We start from the raw sequence: 22140 nt of genomic DNA on the forward strand, positions 1-22140 counted from the left end.
GCGCCTTTCGATACAGACGTCGAAATCAGGTTTCCCTCCTCTCCTTAAGCACACAAAACCCCAAGGGCCGATCGCTTACCCATTTGCTGTCTCCGCAATAAAGGAAGGTTATCACGAGAGGTGCCGAATCCGATGCGAATTGCATAACGAGAGCAGCCAAGAATCAACCGCATTGTTATGTGAAGTAGTGTAACCCCTCAATTATAGCATCAGATCCCACCCACTAATATTCTCCTTCATAAAAAGTTACCATCAACAAGGATTGACGTATAGAATTACAACATGATGGTTGTATGGAGTATGGTTGATCTATATTGAAATTCAAATTCTGTATTTTTATTACAATTTCATTGATTAAACGAAGAATAATTTATGCTAGAGCTAAAATCTCTTCGTAAACGACGAATACTGGAGTTCATCCTGAAAAAAAATTCCCAGCATCAATTTTACTCTATTTGAGTCATTATTTTGCTAGCAATAAACTAGCCAGTGGCTAAATAAACATTACACCCACCAAAAGTTTTTGAATTTTTTTGGTATGGATGTTAACGTTGGCAGCTATAATGTCATCACCAATTCGTTTCCCAGTTTCTGATGAATTTGAAGAGAGTTCAATCGTTGGAATGAATCCACAGCAGTGTTGGCTTTACTTCAGACCCAAGTTTAGAAGCATGAAATGCAGGTTAGCGAGATATCGTATGAGTTATCCATGGAATAAAATTTCCAAAAGGAATGCGTCATTCCCACTGGATGACTGGCGAGCTTGTCACATATTCTTCACCAAATCCACACCAGACACTTCTTACACTTGACTTGCGTCAGCAGGCACTAAGGGTGCCCCCAGAGTGAGCAAAAGTGAAGGAGACCAGACTGTGACCTGAACCCAACATTGAAACCTCAACAATTAGAAATGGAAAAAGTTAGCAAACTAACTGAATTTAAAACATAATTTCCGTTTTGAGAGTTATAATGTGGATGCTACTTCGGCATATCATCTACGCAAGTGGTTCTCGTTATTTAATTATTAGTATCCTCAGACTAAATAAGATTCCCAGATTTGGTGGAAATTCACTTCTCCCCGTATCTGACAATATTTATACAAAAGATTGTTTAAAAAATTTAGGTTGAAATATTCTAACGTCATTCACTCACAATTTGATCGTGTCTTGTACTCATTTTTCAACCATGCATCCGGAGAGAGACTGCGAGGTTAAGAGCTCAGCTTAGACTGCTTTAGCAATAAGGCGCAAATACCCTATGGAATAATCCGCCAACTAAGGCAGTCAAATCTTCCTCGAGACACACTTAAAATTTGCTCGTGCATGGGCGGTATGTGGCGTAGATCCGTGTGATATCCTAACCCCGACTACAGTCGATGTAGCCTATTAAAATGAGTGCACTCACGGGTGGATTACGAAGTGGCGGGCAGGGCGTGGGCATTTGCCGCCAACACTCCCGCGCCCACTCCGAGGAATTCGGATTTGAAAGTGGAACAACGCAAGGCGCAGGAATTCTCCGTTTCCCGCCCCTGCACACACTCACTCACACTCCACTCCTGACGCTCCGCCCCGTGGACTTTCCTCCGCCTCTGTCTCCGCCTGACCCTTCGCCTGCTAACACTCAGTCGTCTTCCGCTAAATTTTTCGCTTTGCTCCGCGGGAAAAATCGCTTCAATGTACATGCAGGGGTGTGATTGATAAGATATCACACACGGCATACATTACTCTAAACTTTCATTGATTCCCTGGAATATTCAAATATCATTATCTCAGAATTTCCATCTCTCCGTTATCTACAATGCCATCTTTCATCCGTAGTATATCCTCACTTTTACTGCCGCAGTCACCATCAAACGTGTGCGTATTCAGGGTCGGATGATGTGGATTATTATCATCACTTTTTAATGCGTTTTTGGCATTCATACCGCATTCCCGCGTTCTATAAGGAATTCAGAACAGTCTAGTGAGACTGGAAAGTAAAATTGATTTTTCAAATTTCCTTTGGAAATTGCAATCCCTGACTTGTGTTTTTTGAACGGATAGCATTTTCAAATATTATTTCAATTTATGTGATCTAGACCTCAACATACTTGCAATGAATATACTTACTATGCCATAGTATAAACATTCAAAGTAATACCTACGTCAGAGTATTTCGGTTCCTCCTCTCTATCTGTTCCGAATTAGTTTGGGATGCTTTGTTTTTTTACTTCTGCGCGAACTTATGTTACATTGCATCTCGATACAAACAAGGCAGCAATTTGATACATGATTTGTGCGATTAGGAGATTGAACCTGACCGGAAAAAGAAAACCGCTTCCGCTAACTTTTTCGCTGACTTGAAAGAAAAAACACATTTTTAACATCAAGTTGCTGTCTGAGGTTTTCACCAAATGTCTAAAGCGGAAATAAGCGCTCGTTGCATCAAACTCAATTCCAAGTCTCGTGAGGCAAAACATCGGCCAATTTGCAATCCCTCCACCATTTCTCGCCATTGGACCCCGCTTGTCCGTTGCACTGCTCCCGTGCACTAAATATCTGTGGATGCACCCAAACGGTCCATTCGCTCCAGCATCAGCGCCGCAATTCCCTACTTTACCACTCACCCCACCCCTCCGACCTCCCCCACCCCCAAATCCCCCTCCCCCCCCATCCGATACTGCAACCAGCGCACGACCCAGATCACGATCGTCTTCGCGCATCGCCTCGCTGACCCCGAAACATAAGATGCTTCAAAATGCCAAATAATCGATTTCAATTGCTTCAAACTCGGGGAATCCGAGGCAGATCCATGCGAGATTGGGAAATCTCCCAAGAAATCCAAAAGAAATTTTTAATTAATGATGTTAATAAACAAACAAAATGATGCTCAAATGCTTGAAGACTATACTTTGAGTCTCCTATATCGGCCTTAACTATTGAATACAAAATGGCGACAAAAAATACATAATTTCGCAACAGTTTTTCACCTTCATTAGGTGGTCAAATGTTTCATTTTAATGCATCTAACTATGGTTCATATTGCCTATACTCCCATCACGTTTCGTTCCAAATGATGCCTGGTGGCGCATCATCCCAGAAGCAGGGAGATTATATCAAGATATTACGTGAATTTCCGCATTCAACCGTGAAAGAGAGCTCATGAAAAATAATGGCGGATGTTGGCGCAGTGCGGAAAGAGTTAAAAGTTGCCACGCATCAATATTTAAATAAAAATTTACATGCTAAACTACAGCACTGTCAATAAACCACTAAGTAAGTACATTGTATTTTATTGTACATCGCCGGTATCGTTGTTTTCTTTTATCCCTGTTAAGTCGTCATTTGCCAATTCACTTTGTTCGGACCCCCACTACTGCATGGAGGTAACCCCCAACTTAGCCCCCCCCCTTGTCCCTATCCTGAATCTGCCACTGATTTTCGCCATTATTCTTCAAAATTCCGAGCTGCGCTAATACGCTTAATTTGCTCATTAATTAATTCGTGCTTACTTTACAAAAAATAGGCTATAGCTAAAAGCTACATTTTTAATTTCCCAGTAACGGCCTATGGCGATTCATAATCTACAAGAGTTATTTTTCCGTTTGATAAATTCATTATTTTGGAAACAAAATCAATAATACTTTTAGCATCACGGAAAATAATAACGTTCACCTTAGAACTGCGAAATTTTGTCCCATCAGTAACGAATTAGAAAGACAGTGAGTGACTCACCACAATTTCAACTTCTATTTTGCAATACCCGAGGCTCAAAACAAATTGGAATTTGCATTGTTAATGGCGGAGAGGTGGGCGGGGTCCTCTTCAACGCGAAGACGGATTCGATCATGTCTTCGCCCTTCCATTGTTCTTACGGCGGAAGAGCGCGCGCCATCTAGCGCCATGACCTCACAACACGCATCCAGGCTCCAGAGAGTCGCGCGCGGGTTATTGTTGACGGCGTGGTGGTGTTGATTCGAGCGAGAAGTGAAAGTGGTGTGGAAAGCGAATGGGTGGTGTCGCAGTTCTGGATTCCGGGGGGGGGGGGGGGGGGAGTAGCAGCGGAGGCTGCTGCGCCCGGTGTAAGGGAGGGAATTTGAGGGAGCAGCGAGAGCCCACATTGCGCTCTGAAAACAAGTGCCGGCGGAATTAGTGTTCCCACTCTCACCATCGAAAAACAGGGCCGAAGAAACTCCGACCGAGGTCACGTGTATCCATTTCTGAGGCAGGTCCGTTCATCCGATGCTGAGGTGATGAGATGAAGTCAATGAGCGATCGATCCACCAGAATCTCGGCTCCGGTATCATTCAAAGAAATTAGTAGATGGATATGATGCGACGAAAAAAAGTCAAACTTTAAATAAAAAACGCGGAAGTTGCCACTGTTCACTTTTCAAGACGTGTTGACGTCGTTGGAGTTCCGTTTCATGATCGTGCTCGTTCGTTTGTATCAAAATTAGGGATGAGAATGAATAGGAGGCTATAAGAATGAATATAACGAATAACGAACCACGCGAGACCGAAGCGAGGAGGAGAGGAGCAACTGAGAAGCGGTGAACCGTTCGGCATCAGCCAGTGCGTGATGTAATTAATTAATTTGCGAAAGGCGTCGATTCTTCGAAGCGAATGGCTCGAGAAATAGACGACGGATCGCAAAGGGCAAGCACGCCTTTATTCATATTCAAACACTAGCACAATCGACAATGTTTTTGAAAAATTGGTGGACCTAGTGGAACTTAAATAGATCTACACCGGAATGAGGCGAATCATTCCACCAATTTTCAATGACCGATTGCTCCCAAAAGTGATCAAAAATATTGAATTTTAAATGGTGCAGTGAGTTACTTACGAATTTTTAAAGGACAATGCCAAAAATTTGACCTCTGACATTTACAGAGGTTTTGAGGAGAAATTATTTATTTTCCATGTGATTTACAATAATTATTACAACCTCTTTTTAACAAAAAGATTTCAATAACTATTTCGCAATCGATTTCAAAAACTTCATATTAAGTTGATTACAATACAATCGGACGTGATAGTCCAGGTACCCTGTGGTACTTAGTATTACTTGAATGTATGCACGGTAAAAATACACGTGAATGCATGTTTGCCTTGAGCTTCTCACCCGATTAATTTTCCTTCAGTGCTAAACATTTTTGAAAAATCATGCAGGAGGATTGAAATCCGAAAAGAGCCCATGCCATTGGTGCAACTGAAATTGGTCGAAGCTCACTGTGAGACCCTCCCCTGCCCCTCCTCATTCATCTCGTGGGCCCTTGCAAACTTTCTCTCTCGCGTGGCATACCAGCATCCTCACTGGGTGAAAGTGCGCCCAAGGTATGGACCAGCCCATGCCATGCGCCCAACGCTATACATGTTATTAAGTAACCATCGACCAAATCGAATCATAGCCATAGCGCGCAAAACGCACAATATCACCAATTCATTTGAGGCCCACAAAAATAAAATAAAAGGAAGTATTCGAATTCTCCGTCGGTATGGAAGCGATTGGGGCAACTCCGTGTGAAGAGGCATCGTAGTGTCTGCATAAAATGTATTTATATCAAAAGAGCATCAAATGTTATTTTTTTAATGTCGGCACTTCAGTATGATCGCATGCTATATGGTCTAAAGGCTGCAGTGTGTCAGAACAAGTTAGAGTGCTTCTTGTCTTCGAGGTAGCTTTAAGTGTGTTTCATTATGTTTTTAAAAGTGACAAATGGCTGAACGAAGGGTAAAAAGTGGCAAACTTTGTGAGAACCATAGATAAATCTAGTCTTCTATACCTTTGATCTGGCACCGTCTAATAATAAATGGTATTTTTTGCATAAAAAAAGGAATAACGTGAAAAATTCTTCATTTAAAGTCAAAAATGAGGAAATTTCGGTCATCAAAATAGTTTGAAAAAGGATATTTTAATGCCAAAATGAGATGAAATTCTGAAATGGGTGATTAATAGATGAGATGGAGGGTGGGAGTGAGTCTTTGAGTGGTGTGTTGATGGAGAAGTGTGCACACCGTGCGGAGGGAGGCCTTTGTCTTCTCATGCGTTTTGCCGCGCTGGAAATTTCAATTCCAAATGCACTAGAGGAGGTTATCTCATTCATCATTCGCGTGAATCGGCGCACGTGCTCGGCTTGGCATTCAGCTGCCCTCCAACACCATCGCTCATCGACGACCTTTGTGCTTGCGTGAAGGCTTGGAGCTCGATACAGCCGGTGCATTGATGGACCCACGGAAGTCCAAAATTGAGTGATATTCATAGATATTGACCAAGAAAATGACACTCGTTCCAGATATATGGCGACGAACATATTGAGAAAAAATGGGGGCAAGGATGGGTTCGCACAAATGTACGTTTCGCCTTGAACTTCGTTTGCAATAAATTGAATGCGGAAGGCTTTAAGTTTTGTTTCAACCAATTAGGACTTCGCAGATGTGTTTTTTCTGCATCCTATGCCTTTCTACGATGACTAGCGATGCGAAATATAATTACAATACAAATAAAATATCAATGCTTTCTCGCAAAGACGTGTTATGCTATTTAAATTTACAGAAAATATGAGGCATATAGGGAACATTGAAGTGACATTGCCATTCGCAAATCTCATTCAGGCGGTAAGCCCTGCAATTTATTCTATTCGGCCTCATTATGAAAAACTTTGAGCTTCAATACCAACTTTACTATGAAACTATGCCTGTGGCCCATTTATAAATGATGCATATGATGAAGATAATTTAATATATTTCTAACATTTCATAAAGCTGCTACTCAGAAATTTGATCAAACGTATAAACATATGTTTTCTAAAACAGAATTTTAGCGTTGGAAAAAACGCATTTCCACATGAAATCACTAACAAGAGAGACAGCGAAAATAAATTATAACCGGGCTGGTAGTTAAATTGTGGAAGTTTGACCACTGAATAGTAAAATACCTTTAACATGAAGGTATTTATCACTATCAAATAGTATAATTTCATTTAACTGAATATATATTTTCATCTATCGACTACTAAAAATATCAATGAGCTTGCAATTTATCCATATCCTGAAACACTTAAAATGGCAACACCTCAACATTTAAGAGGTGAAATCAACATTTAATATTGAAGGTCAAAATTCTTCTTTCCAATTATTTCACAAACACTATGCAATAACCTAAATACGAATGTCATGGTATTTTTCGCTGTTGAAGTTCTTGGTGATAGGAATGAATGCGGAGAAACTTTTGTGCATACTAGTAAGTAAATTCTCGCACATGAAGTCTTTCAGGGAGTGAGTTCTTTCGTGACATTTAAGGCTGGATCACTCCGCCTTACAATAGCGGCTTCCATGCCTCTCAATATCAAGGTCAGACCTTAAGCTTCGTTTAAGCCTTCCCTTTCCTCTTTGCCGCGAGGAGGCTTTCTCCTTAGTTTTTGGCCGCCTTTGCCCATCTCCGACTTGGAACGGTGAACCTCGAAGTCGGTATCACGTCCCTCACGCCCTCGAAGTTTCCTTGTCATAACTACTGAAGCTAGAATTCACATGAGATGAATAGGTGGCCGTCCATTGGCGAGGAGTATCGTGCGAAATGATGCCAAATTTATCGAAGGAAAAACTGGACGCGACTTCCTCACAAGCTCGTGATGAGCTCTCCCGATTTATTTATTTTCTAATCTCACACTCGCTGCAAAAATGTATCCAATCTTTTTCGATGCGATGCTCTCCTTGATTATGCGCGAGGTATATTTTAGTGAACTTTCACTTCGCATGCATACGCAGTAAATATATGACAAAAATTCCCCAGACTCTATTTCAGAGTAGCGTGACTGCCGAAACGGAAACATGTCTAAAATTAATCTAGAAGATTTTCCGCCCCATGATAAATCACTAATATGTGAAATATTATCGCACATTACGAGGTACTGATCGGCATCGTATTATATCGCGATTATCATATTTTTACAGCTCAGTTATTTTTATTAATGGTATACATATTTTATTTTTGAATTAACTCCGTCCGTGATTCATGACAGCTTCTTCTCTCCCATTCATGCATCTGGTTAGCTTAGAATGTCACCGCACTTCAATTGGTTCCCACTACGTAAAATATACTTCAATCCAAAGCAGATAAATATATGAAAATTACACAAAATTATTAAAAATATACCACTTCAAATAATTTACATTGACTTCTACTTCATTTACTTAGCAAATCTAACAAAACTTACGAATATAGACACAAAATATTTTTAAAGTTATTCAAGGGAGCTAATTACCTATACCTAATTTGAGAGGAATGCAATAGTTTAATACCATTTCTAATATCATACATAATGGTAGTCTAATTGTAGATAGATTCTATTGGAATGAACCATGTGTAACCCTTTTCTTTCGTCTCTCCTGACAGCATTGGCACAGGAGGAAGTAAAGAAGGAAGACAGTTTTGAAGTAGAATTGTGTAAAGACAAAGATGCAGGTGAATGGTTTAGGCTAGTCGCTGGAGAGGGAGACAACTGCCGTGACGTCATTCAGTGCACATCATCGGTAAGTGCGCCATTGTGGCATCATACTGAAATACCACAATGCCTAGGATAATATTGCATGAAACGTTGAATTTCTTAGTTTGGGCTGTATATAACTTATGATAGTTGCTAAATGTGGGTGTGGCGTGTTCATTTCATTTTTCAGGGTCTCCAAGCAATTAGGTGTCCCGCTGGTTTGTACTTCGATATTGAAAAGCAGACTTGCGACTGGAAGGACGCCGTCAAGAACTGCGCCCGCAAGAACAAGGAGAGGAAAGTCAAACCTCTGCTATACACAGACGAGCCCCTCTGCCAGGTAAGAGAAAATCATCCATCCCAAATATTCACCCATCATTAACTAGAAATTCTAAAATGCATCGAAAACTTATAAGGTCACGGAGATCGTGAACTCTTCTGGCAAAGACAAAATAATCCATGTTCTCATCTTAGACCAGCGAAAAAAAAACCTGATGAAATTTAATGGTAATTTCATCCGTTATGTTGTTTTACAATTATTTGTAATTAGTTCATTAATTTTTACATAAGATTTAGGCTAAATCAGTTTTACTTTTGTATAGTTTTATGCTTACGCCTGGTTGCCATGGATGGTTTCCATCGTTGAAATATAATAAAAACCAGTAAACTTGGTCCTCAAAATACAACCTAAAGAAACGAAACGAAATGAAAAATTGAACAAATTTATTAATTATACAATGTATTTTTCGCTGAATGAGACGATTTTTCAATTTTATCTTGAGCGCAGGTCACTAAAAACAGTTCTAAAATAGGCATTCATAGATTTCAATGTTTTTCCTGCGGAAGTCTATATTGTTAGGGTAAAACAACCCCAAAACTACAGTAGAGCCCGTCACTATTGTTCGATGACAGAAGGCAGACAACGCTGGTGACTGCAAGTGTCATTCCACCAGTCGGTGGCTCCCATTTCCTAATCTAACCCTTTGCTGCTTAGTCACTTGGACGTGAATCGTCTGAAATTCCTGAGAATAACCACTCTTTCGTTATCTCTGTGAGGGTGTATTGAACCCTGTTTTTGCAGATTCCTATTTATTATCTTCGACCGCGGACGATTTCAGTTTTGACCCGACATTACCCCACCTTCAACCTTTATACTGCCATGGCACATCTCTTGCCGGCTCAACTTTAGTTGGTACCCGTATCGTAACATCCTTCCACTATACAAAATTAATATTCTAGTTTTTTATCTTTCACAGAGGTACCTACTTTTGGCTGAAAATATGTATGCACTGATCGATCTTACATGAGCCTGGCAGCGTGATAGCCTAGATAATAGAGGGCGCAATCGATCATTTCCTTGTGTAAGCCTTTGGACACTTGAAAAATAAATCCTAGATGTGCAAGGAAGCCCAGGGAGAGATAATACTATATAAATTTAAAATTCAAACGCCTTGATCCTCCTACTAAACCGACTAGCAATTGTAAGAGGACTCCATTTAAAAGTCAATTCCATTTTCCAGTATTAGAATAGCTCTACTTTGGTTCATAAAGGAAAAGTGATCATTAATAATAGCAATAACACTATTAATTCTCTTGACGGATCACACAAACCTTCAATAGGTACTCTCTTTCGCTCTCAGCGGCAGGAAGATTTCATTTAACATTTTTGTTTGTTTTGCCATGAAGAAGGAGCTTACTGTATTCGCTAAAATTGCTACCGTCACACGCGAGATTAATCGATTATATAAACGCTGCGTCATCCATCTGCTATCAACTTCGAGTCAGATTGCGTAACTTGCAAATCGAACCTGATCTCTAAAAAACTATTCCTTCGACTAAAAAATGTACAGCAGACTATCATGGTGTTCGACTTATGATAGGACATCCATCGCCTCACCCCTCACACGATGTATTTATGTCTGCATTCGCCGTATATTTTCACGTATTTTTAAACCATTTTGTTAGGATTTCGAAATGGATTCTTTATTTTGGCTTATCTTTTTCAGATCTGGTGTCACACAAATTAATACGATAGAAACATCGTCAGCAAAAAATCGCATCTCGATTAGATTTTCTGTCTACTTTCGAGTCCTTATGTTAGAGTTAAAATATTATCAATCTCTCAACTCCGTTTTCACTAGTACGTATGAGAAACCAGTAAAAATATTAAAATCGATTGCTTCAGGTCTAAGATGATGGAAATAATGGATTAGATTAATCTGTATAAATTACAAAGTCAACTCAATCAATCATTAATAGGAAAATGATGTTTCCCTCGATCAAAATTCATTCAGGTGGCAAAAGGTGAATTAGAATTTCTCCATTTTTTCACATCACCATTCAATGTTACAGGGCCTTGAAAATCAAGTACCAAGTGAAGTTGAGAAACAAAGAAATGAAAAACATCAAAACCTTGAAAAAGTCTCGGAAAAATAAAGAAAAGATCCTCGTAAAGGTATCCCCCGCTGTGTGTTTGCGAATCACACGAGTACGTTAAAATTTGAGCATACACGGGATGTTTATTTCCTGTCCTTAGCTATAGTTAACGCTATAAGGGCTTAAAAGCGTTTCCGTCGCAATTACGCATTTTGCGGGAGTTTATGTAGCTTAATTAGTATTTAAAAGGCGTTTTTCTCCGTCCTACCTCACTCATAGTTATGGTTTCTATTCTGGATTCTAAGCAATGCTCTCTCGCCTCTGGAATTTTTCCAAAGGGATGGCTGGAATGGCTGCAACCTCATTTGCCATAGCTTATTCTTCTCTAAGGTCATTTCCCACACGAGAATGCGAGGAATTTAATGAGATTATGGGGCGTTGTTCGATTTTATATTCCTTCCTAGAAAATGTGAAAGACTTATACACCAAGGATACCTGAGAATAAGGTGTTCTAAAACGAGGAAATACGATCAACAATGACGTTTATCCACCTTCCTTGAGCCGCGGAAGGCCTTGATAGCGCAGTGGTCCGGAAAGTAAAAGGCCCGTGGTTCGATTCGCGGTCCAGGAGAATTTCTTCTCGTTGCAATTCATATATTAGATAAGATAAAATTTGACGTGGTTAGTGGGGGTAGGGGTTGGGGTTTCAACGTGTTAAAGTGACTCACAAATCTCGTTACGATCATGGAATTTCCACATTGTGGTGTTTAAGGGGAATCATGCCTTCCTTTCCATTGGAATTGGCAATTTGTGACGGATTTGGACACTAATTTTTCAGGGTAGACCATTTTCGGCATTTTCCTTGATTTCAAATATGAAAAAATTACACTTAAAATAATAATAATTTCAAGGCAAGTAATTACATACGTATCCCATAAATTCCTAAATTTCTCATTCGTAGCTTCACACAGAAGCTGAAAATAAACGATAGAAAAGTTTGTGAATAAATCGATTCTCCATTTTACTGTACGATGTCACTGTGAGTCAAAGTGGCCTTTTCATGGCCATATTAAATTTTAATAAAATTACCATTATTCAATATATGAAATGCCTGAATGGAAGGATTGTAAATTTACGGACCCGCAGAGTGAATATACTTGGACGAGTAGCCATATAAGGGCCCATGTTCAGTTGGACCTCCTTTTTCCTAATATTGGCGGCTATCTATTACTTTGAGAGGGTGCGAGCACTTTAAATTTTAAAGCGATGGAATCTGACCAAGGAATCCATCGGCTGGCACGTGCCATGGCGATGCGAGGACAAATCGGGATTCAAGAGGCGGCGTGGTTCAGGAAGCAGCGCGTTATAACGGACTTTCGCTGCGTATTCAAAGCTATGTGACGTCTCTTCCTCCTTTAACTGTTATGTGTCCGACGTCAACACTTCCACCGAACTCAGGGGGTATAACGTCTCACTGGCGCTGTAGTAGTACGTAGATAAAAGCGCGAAATGTTCGCTAGACTATGCTAGTGCGGAGTTGTTTTAATGACTAATTTTATAATAATTTTTCCATAAAATACTTGCGTAGACGATATTTGTCGTGTCATTACACAGCATCCTTTCATTTTATAATAGCCTTTTAAAAACAAGGAATCTCTGCGTGAGTTAGAAAATTCATATGGTAACAATTTCAATGCCTTATTTCTTAATTACTACGAGTTTCAGCCATGATATGCTGCAAATCATGTACTTAAGATGTAGAGTGATTTTTTTAAATCAACACCGGTCACTAAAAAGATCAATTTGGTAACAATTAATTAGCGGATGTCTCGTTTACTTCTGATAGTTAATCCTGGAACCCAGTGGTTTCAAACGTTTTTTTTTTTTTGCTCTTTTGGCATTTTTGAAAATTATTACTGCCATTTAGCGGACTAATGTCCTTTTAATTTTCATGAGCCTTCAAATTAAAGTTATTAACCTTCATTATGATCCTCACTCTAAGTAATGTAATAATTTGTGTGTGAAACACACTATATAATAATATGCCATCAATGATTTCTCGTCGCTCTACAATTTATTTTGTTACATTCTGAGGATAATTACCGTATATGACTGTTTTCATTCAAATAAAAATGCAAATCAAAACACTTTAAACCATTGCAAATAATATATTTGCAATCTTAACACTAGAAGGTTATTTTAACTTTTATGTAAGTTTCAACATGCAAACCATTAATTAGTTAACGAAAATAATATGTGATAGTATGATAACGATCATTGAAATTTGATCTCAATCTCTATTCCTAGCTAAAATGGTAACGCAACTACATAGTTTTCACCAGTTTTTGAAACAACACGAGGGCGTGTTGAAAAGTAAGGTCTCCAAACGCGCCATTTCCGCACGTGAGTAGCTAGGCGAACTTTGACTCCAGCACTCCATTCCCTGGTTCCTTCGCCAAAATGTAGAACCACCCACGTGACCTCAGGTCGCTCAATCGCTGCGTTGCAGTCGTTTTGAATGGAGAGCACTCTTAGCTTGCCCGCCAGGTGCGAACTACGCTCAGTCATTCGATATTTGAAAGCAAAAATGTTTTCTCCGATAAAAATTTGTCAACAGTTAGTGAAAGTGTACAGTTAGAAACATAATGGCATCATGGAATACGCGCGGAAATGTTGCCGGGAGTTTTCTGATGAACAGGAAAATGTCCACGATAAGCAGCGGTCGCGGAGGCCGAATTATCAGGAATCAGCGGCGGCTCGAATGTACGCGATGGTGCGCAATAACCGGAAAATAACCCTTCATGAGAGGTCATAATGACGAGTGCGGCTACTTCTCCGTGCAGAATACTGTGTCGGAAGTCCTCAGTTACAACAGGGCGTCCACCAGGTGGGTTCCTAAGCAGCTCTCCAATCAACACAAGAAAAAGCGCGTCCACATGTGTCATCAAACGAAGCCCTACTCGATAAATTCGGTTGGGAAATCATCGACCACACTCTTTGCAGCCTCAAATTTGTCCCGAGTGACTACCACCTTTTTCTCGCCTTCAAAAAGCTCATTCGGGGATAGAAAATCAAGTGAGACAAGTAGGTGCAAAACGGTTGTCAGTTGGCTTCGCGATTAAAAAGCTGTTACAAGGATGCAAAAAGTAATTGATCATCAAGGCGACCATGTAGAAAAATAACTAAATGATCTGCCATTCTAATGATGTACGTAAAATTGAGAATTAATTGATTTTCTATTCATTTTAATTGAAGACCTTGCTTTACAATACGCCCTCGCATAAGCAATAAAAGCCAATTATTTTCATCAAAAACTCAATATTAGAATTTCCATCCTTAAATGAAAAGGCCTACTACGATTGGAAAATTTGTCATGGCCACGACCTTTGGTTACAGCTATGCGGGGTCGCTCAAATTAGGACCAGCCATCTTGATAAAATTCCACTGCATATAGGCTAAAAATTGAACTGGGACATCAAACGCAGGCTTCTCTCCCCAACTGCCATCATTATTACGTTTCATTTGCTTCGCGCAGAGCGCTAAGTGACCTCGATATTGTGGTATATCAACAAGTTAGAGCTTTGTGTACGTCTTCTATTCCTCAGTAAACTACTTTCTTCGCCACATTCACATGCATACAAATATTCACGGGTATCACCTAAACGTAATTATAATTTAACGATTTTAAATTACTCCATTACGTTTAAAAGGCCTGCTTTTTAGATTATTTGGAAAATATTTTTTCTTCGGTTATCGTGAAACCTCCCGTGTTATTTTGACATAGAGCCATATCATCAGGGTTAAAGAAATGTTTGTTCGCTTTTACTCATTCATTATATTTTCTCAAGTAAATATATTTTCTCCTAGATCTCAGCAAGATTTTCTAAATGACCAGTCTTTCCGATACAAACTCCTCATTGGAAATATTTCCTGAAACTGGCTCATTGTGTGCCAATCACCTTCTGACCAAGATGTGCCTGATTCTCCACCGTTGCCGCAAATTACTCTAACTTTCACTCCAGATGTCCAAATTATACCAACTTTTACCCTCAACTATTTGTCCCATGAGGCCATCCGACCGCCACGTTTTCATAGATTAGTATCGCCCCCGCGCCAAAGGAGGATTATATCCCTTTCATCCACCCTGGATTACTCTTCAAGCTTCCTCAATTAGCACGACACACTTGGAGTGGCAAGCGGGCGGAGAGAAGCAATTACAGAGACTGAGGAACGGTTTAGTATCACCTTGATTGCCACCTCCGCGGATGAGTGTCATTGTGAGCAAAGAAGTGAGTCACTTGTTCCCTCTCCTCGGTAATACCTTCGGAGCCGAGAAAGCGTTCATGTCACCATTTTTGCCACCCCGTCAGGTACTGGAGCATAGAAATAGCCTCATGATTCGATGAGGGATATTTTCATTAAATGCTCTGCTTAACGAAGGTAAATATTTCACAATACTCAGTAACTGCTGACAGCGTCTCCTCAGCCTTATTCACGATTATGAATTTTTTATGACTCTATTGCGCCAATTTCTTCCCTGTTTTCAGCAATATGGATCCAAAATGATGCGAGAATAGAGTTTGGGTAGCTTTTTTTGTAGATTTAAAGAAAAATACATTATTCTGAACTGAAATAATCTAACCCTAGCCATCGGCTACCGGAAGCGACTTCAAAGCCTTTCCAATGAAGAGATTTCCGTTCTTTCATAAGGATATCTCAAGGATCAGTCCGATATAACTGTTCATCGAAAGCATTTCCCCCGGAAGTGAGACAAAGATATCTCGGAGCCACGGTGGATAATCTCTAAAATGTACTTCCGCTACTTTGCTCGTCCTGCTACAATATTTTTATTCTCTCTTCGATAGTACAGGAGTGAAAATATCTATGAGAAAAAATGTAAAATTACCGTATTTCGGCTTTTCCTGCAAATTATAAGGATAGAATTTTCAGGATTTGACTCAGAGGTATAATTTCTCTGGAAATGCTTAAATGGTTTGGCTCTAAGTACTGCGCAATCATTCAAACACAAAAAGAATGTTTCATAAGATAGCATGTGACGTGATCGGTGTACGACCTCGGACTCAATGAATTCAGATCGATCATGCAACTAATTTCATACTCCACCAATGGCTTAAAGTTATCGTGCAAAATATCTCTCCCTGAGATCTTTATTAAAAATTTACTCGAAAGATAAAAACGAAATCTTACAGTTCAAACAATGCCAATGACGAAATTAGCGAAAATTCCAATCCCCAGCCTCTTCATATCCCACTGCTGCTTTTTAGAAAGAACAAATTTAAAAAAACAGCCATTTTTACCAGTATAAATTAGTGTAGTTTATTATTATGACTGAGTTGACTATGTCCTCAACTTTTTAGTGACAAAATTTTCAGGTTTTACGTTCTCCTGAAATGACTTTGGGATAGAAAGGATTAAGTGAGACATAATCGAAGCTCGCTCGCTCGCAAATGTAGTTCTTTGAGTATTGTTAGCTTTCATTTGGGCGGCAAGTGGTTTCACTGCAGTCGTTCATGAATGAAACGTACTTTACGTTACGGTTGGCTGCGCCGGGAAATATTCGTCCATCTTCATATCCCCAAATTTTCATCATTTATCGTAAAATACGGTCGCAGCTGAGCATATGTATCTAATGTCCAAACTTCATATAGTAAACTATTTCAACCAATGAGAGGTGAGAGCGTGGGTGAAAGTCCTTGTGCTGCGCTCTAATGTGAGAAAGAGAAAATAACTCAGCTGATGGGCATATTTTCTTCTGGTGGTCATGGCAAGATGAATGCCCTGCTGAGCGTGCCCGAAGATAGACTATCTAAGCGGTAATTTAATGGTAATGCGAGGACGGGCGATTTCGGTCAGTTGCAACCCGAGAGCGCAGTGACTGCTTTGCTGTCTGCCTCCGAACGTCTCATGTCGTAATTTGCCGGTGTAGTTGGATGATGGCGCTTTCACGGTGTCTTGAGCGATATCCACGCTCAGCCTCGCACTGCTAAATCCCCCCCAAGGGAAAGCAGCACTCAAAAGCCGAAACTCAAGCAATCGCCGTGATTTAGAGGTTGTCCAAATCAGCTGTTTACTCATCGCACTGAATAAAATATATTTTGCAGCATAAATATGGTCACCAAGGAGTCATATTAGGCCCCTATTTCAATTCTCGAATTCATATTAGGGGTTTAATCCGAGAAGCCATGCGGCTCTTGTAATTTTTGATGAAGATATATTCAGCCGTTATTTCTTGACGCATTGAATTGATTCAACCATATTTTACAGTACAACTAAAGTTAAATGTACGCCTATTACAGTCTAAGTTTCATCTGAAATGATTCCATGATATTTCCGAACGGTATTACTTCTCCTGCGACAATTCGTCATGCAAATCATATATGCATCTTATTTCATCTTCGGTGAAAAGAAAGTTATAATGAATTTCGCAAAGAATTATTTTCAAGGTGACGAGAAATACGCGAAAGTGTATATTTAATATGATGGGGTAAATGATCATTTGAGTTATTAAAGTTTAATTATTTTCACGCTAAGTAATATTAATTTATTTAGCTGATGATTTTCAGTTGCATAGTGAGCATCGGGTTACCCTGTGCTGTACCATATGAAAACTATTTTAGCCAGAGTATTTGTTACTTATACAACGAAAAATTATTAAATTTGGACATAAATTAATTAAGGTCATTCCTATTTTTAGGCCATTTTTACCCGACAAGTTTCAGTAGCTTCAATGTTAATGAATTTGGAAGGAAATTTCTTTCCGAGTTGTATCCCTCAAGTTTATTTCTGTCATTAAATCCAATTTCAATTTAATATAGATCCATGACTTCTCTTTTATTAGCCTTTTTTCGACTTTAATTTGTTGCCCACGTAAAAGTCAAAACATCTTGCGTAGTTCTAAGTACTCCTTCGAATCTTGGTAGCCCAGAATATTCTCATAATAAATATTCATAGCAAGCTCAAATTCAAAGTGTAAATTCACTCCATGGATAGTTTTTCAAGCGCAGAAAAGATGAGCTACTTTCCTCAGTGGAGTTACCGTACAAAATAGGTGACTCCGCTGGTGTCTCAGAACTTGCTAGTTTACGGTTTTTTTTAATGAGTCCAAAGGTTCTCTTAAACATCAATCATACACATATTGCATTAATATGGAACGTTGTTGCTATTGATTAAAGTCAACCTGATTTCTTTAGTTGAAGAGAGCTTTTGTGAAACTTTTTCTTCCGCTTGTGTCTTCCAGGACGGATTCCTTGCATGCGGAGATGGCGCCTGCATAGAGAGAGGTCTCTTCTGTAACGGAGAGAAGGACTGTAACGATGGTTCCGACGAGAACACTTGCGGTTAGTAGAAGATGAAGAAAATTAGCCACAATTCAGTCACTCATATAAAATTCCCAACCGTATTCACAATTTGATTAAACGTGGAATTTTGAAATTAAATTATAACAACAATATTCTTTCACCCCTTCGATTAGAAAAATGATATTGGAGAACCCTTTAAGAAAATATACCTCATATAGCCCTTAATTTCATTGAGAATTTTGCAATCATCATTTATGCACCACTAAAAAATAGAAAACAATTATAAAAACAACTATCCTATTAACTCCAATTTTATTCCCCTATAATTTCACTCGGCCCATTTGATTAATTTAATTGTTAATTTTAGTTGTTTACCCCTAAAAATATCTTCTGGCGCAAAATATTTCACCTCATTTACAATTGATATAATATCAATAAATAATCACCAATTCAGTGATGCTACACTTACTTCACCCATTAAAAACCCAAAAAGTATTTTTCTATAACTTCTAGGTTTCATAGCGAAATATTATCAAAGGGTTTTCTTTCAATAAATTCCACTGGGAAAGCACCGGATCATATTTTTACAATGCTTGCTACATGATTACAATGCTTGCAAAGCGTCATTTTCATATGAAATTTCGATAAAAAATAGTCAGTGAGATTTGATGCAAATCGTTTTTGATCGGTTTTTTTTCCCTCCCTCGGTTTCTTCCTCGTCTCCGCGACAGACATCGACAATGACCCCAACAGGGCCCCTCCCTGCGACCCCGCCGTCTGCGTCCTCCCCGACTGCTTCTGCTCGGAGGACGGCACGCTGGTCCCGGGCGATTTGCCCGCCAAGGACGTCCCGCAGATGATCACCATCACATTCGACGACGCCATCAACAACAACAACATCGAGCTGTACCAGGAGATGTTCGGCGGGGGCGTGAACGGTCAGGGTAAGAGGAGGAAGAACCCCAACGGGTGCGACATCAAGGCAACCTTCTTCGTCTCGCATAAGTACACCAACTACTCAGCCGTGCAGGAGACCCACAGGAAGGGACACGAGATTGCAGTCCACTCCATCACGTAAGTCCAAAGAATGCCTAATGCATGCATTGATATGCTCTCGCAAACCGTTGCTTCGAACTGTCCGCCATCGATTGAGTCTCCGATTTAGCATGCGAACAATCGGGAGGAAACAGCTCTCTCGGATAAATCGGAAAGCATGCACTAGGCGCAGATCGCAGGAGCAACCGAGGACTAACCACGAATGAAACTCACGCAATCACTCGCAAGCAAGTCTGCTCCGAAGTGGAAAAAGCTTTCGTTCTCAACTCAAGAGAGCATACCCGAAAATCCGCGCTATTGCCAACGTAGGTATATCTATTGCGGTAGATACACAGGTGTCTCGGTTCACTTTAAATGAGGAAGATTTAGGGGGAGTCGAGCTTGAGCTTACCATGACGAACATTATTTTTCCCTCTGACGTTGCAAAAGAATAAAAAATGAGGGCAATAATTCGGGAAGCGAGATAATAAATGGAATTGACATCTTTCGGACGATAGCTTCGTTAAAAAAATGCTCTAAAATATGATGATATCATACTCACAATTTCACAGTCCTAGGTCAGGTGTGAATGCGAGTTTGCGGCAAGCCGTGATTAAAGGCAGGGAAGGAAGAACGCGACATGCCGTCCTTATGTTTTCACCTCCGTTTCTCGATAAGCTGCTGCGCTTGCAAAAATGTCGGTCAGATAAGAAAACAGTTTTTTTGACTGATTAAAAAATGTAACAGAGCTATCTCAGAGACTTCATGACCCTTGATTGTTATATCCTTATATAATACTGATGCAGAGGTCGATAATCTGAAACATTTTTAGTTGATTGAAATGATGTCAGACGAACGATAGCTCTCTAGCTTACACGGAACCTGCGCGCCAGAAAGAGTTGAGATTGAGTATTGGGTAAATATTTGAAGACATGAGAATAAAAATCTGAATTCTTTTCAGAAGTATATTTTCCACTTTTTTTACCAGTCAGTGAAAATAATTATTTCCTGATTAAGGTGTAGCTAAAACTGTGTTACTAAGATTTCAGATGATAAATCGCTGAATTAGATGTAACATGTCTCTTTTGCGGAAAAAATTGATAGCTCTATTTTGGTCCATAGTCTGTTAAGCAAATATCACCAAGAAAGTTAGACATCATATCGCAAAAAAATTAACGAAAATATACTGAGGTTTAGGTAATTTGCCAGTTTAATAAACCGCAGTTACAAAACTCAAACGTAATCAATAAATCCAGAATCAATATTTATCCGTGAGCCCTCTGGCCTTATTAAGCGCCAAATCATGAGGCAATTTCTTCACTATTCATTGGACAATTACATTTCAGCTCCAAGGAAAAGTCATCAATAAAGCTTCCATTTCTAAAAATATGAAGCCGTTGTCAATGATTTCTCCCTTTTAAACCAGTGCCAAGTATGTTTGATTATTTGGTGCAAAGTATGTTTGATTGTATATGCCTTCCTTCCAAAATTGAATTTTTTCTTTAATCCAATCCTGCAGCTTGACGCTAGTGATTGTTCGCTCATCACATAACAATCTCCTGATTTCCATATCAAATAACAATTCCTCTCTCAAACTCTTCTTCTATGATTTACCTTCAATACAATAATGGATACTTGCTTTAGCGCCTACCGTACAATTTCCAATTCTCGAACTTGTGGCAAGGGAATCTTTCGGCATCTTCACCAATCTTGGCCTTTTTTGGCTAACCTCTTCATTTGTTCGGTAACACCCCCACTAAACAACTCTTGCTGTCTACTGGAAGTTTCCAGCCTTTGGTTCTTATCAAAGTCTCTTCTCGGCAAGGCTTTGTGATCGTCGATCAGCTTTCTAGCTTAGGCAAATGTCAGTAGTCGGCTTATTTTCTTCCTCCTATCGGCAAGAGCATTCTTATTCCTCGACTGAAGTTCTCTTGATTTACTTCGCCTGAACTCTCGATTATTCTACTCCTCTGCAGTTATTCTGAAGAATAGCTTTCCCAAAGCTTCAGACCTTTTTTCTTCCTCTTCTGTTCCTGTCTGACTACCATAGAAAATTATTCCGGAGTTAATCATAAAGTTGAAAATATATTGGGAACGGAATTAATGCGGAAAGCTCTCGACTACCAAGGATCAGCAATGGCCTTGGCAGCAGATAGGCATTGCAACAGAACGAGAAGGAAATATGGTTCCTATGTGGCTAAAAATATTTTCTGAAAATAGTCTCGTGTAAAGAAAATGACACGGCCCAATATGACTATTTTGGATTATATTTAGCACAGAAAACAAAACTTCAATCCGTTGCTGCATCTGCTGCCTAAGCCTCAATTCGATTCCGGTATTAATTACAGCTTCACGGTGTTACTTCCGTTACCCATGTATGATTGACTATATGGTTGCAATGATCTCTGAAAGGCATTCATAGAATTTCTATAGCTATCAATATTTGAATTACAGGAAAGGACACAGGAGCAACAACGACATCACCTCTACGTAAGTTTGCATCACTCGAAGTGGAAGAGCTTCCTTCGTTTCAGGAAAATAAATGTGGGAAATCCTTCCTCTCAAAATCTTTCTTCAGGTTTCTGTACCTCATAAATTTCCTTATTAACGTAAAGGTTCACAAAACCCTTCCTCTCGTACCGTCGGCAGCATGTGAGAAAAAGTAGCCGCAAAAATGAAGCTAGATAAAAGCAAGACGGAACTTGCATGCAGACACTGGCTAGGAGAAAAGTTATGGCGAGGTAGCCACAAAATATTTTGAGTTTGGTGAATATGTGGGGAAAACAAGCGGTAAAAGGAAGCCCCAGATATCATTCCGATCAAGAGATAGCTTACTGTGACGCGTCTGAATAGACTCGATGTTTTGATATTGAGAATTTGGCAGCAACAAGGAGGTTAAGTAACTAGTACACTCCTAATATCATTGATCGAGGGATTCGCAAAA

General features: G+C 39.6%; 1 protein-coding gene across 2 annotated transcripts in view; it reads left to right on the top strand.

Annotated features, from left to right (window-relative positions):
• The window catches only part of LOC124168474 (chitin deacetylase 1), a 64358-nt gene that overhangs the window by 17147 nt on the left and 25071 nt on the right, over positions 1-22140 (top strand). The window contains exons 2-6 of one of the 2 annotated variants that reach the window (XM_046546747.1): positions 8376-8512; positions 8657-8806; positions 18101-18200; positions 18893-19235; positions 21651-21686. In XM_046546747.1, the coding sequence (XP_046402703.1) occupies positions 8376-8512; positions 8657-8806; positions 18101-18200; positions 18893-19235; positions 21651-21686 (766 nt within the window). The remainder of the gene's footprint in view (positions 1-8375; positions 8513-8656; positions 8807-18100; positions 18201-18892; positions 19236-21650; positions 21687-22140) is intronic. The other variant, XM_046546748.1, reaches the window with a different exon arrangement.

The sequence above is a fragment of the Ischnura elegans genome, chromosome 11 (assembly GCF_921293095.1).
Source record: "Ischnura elegans chromosome 11, ioIscEleg1.1, whole genome shotgun sequence".
NCBI classification, from domain to species: domain Eukaryota; kingdom Metazoa; phylum Arthropoda; class Insecta; order Odonata; family Coenagrionidae; genus Ischnura; species Ischnura elegans.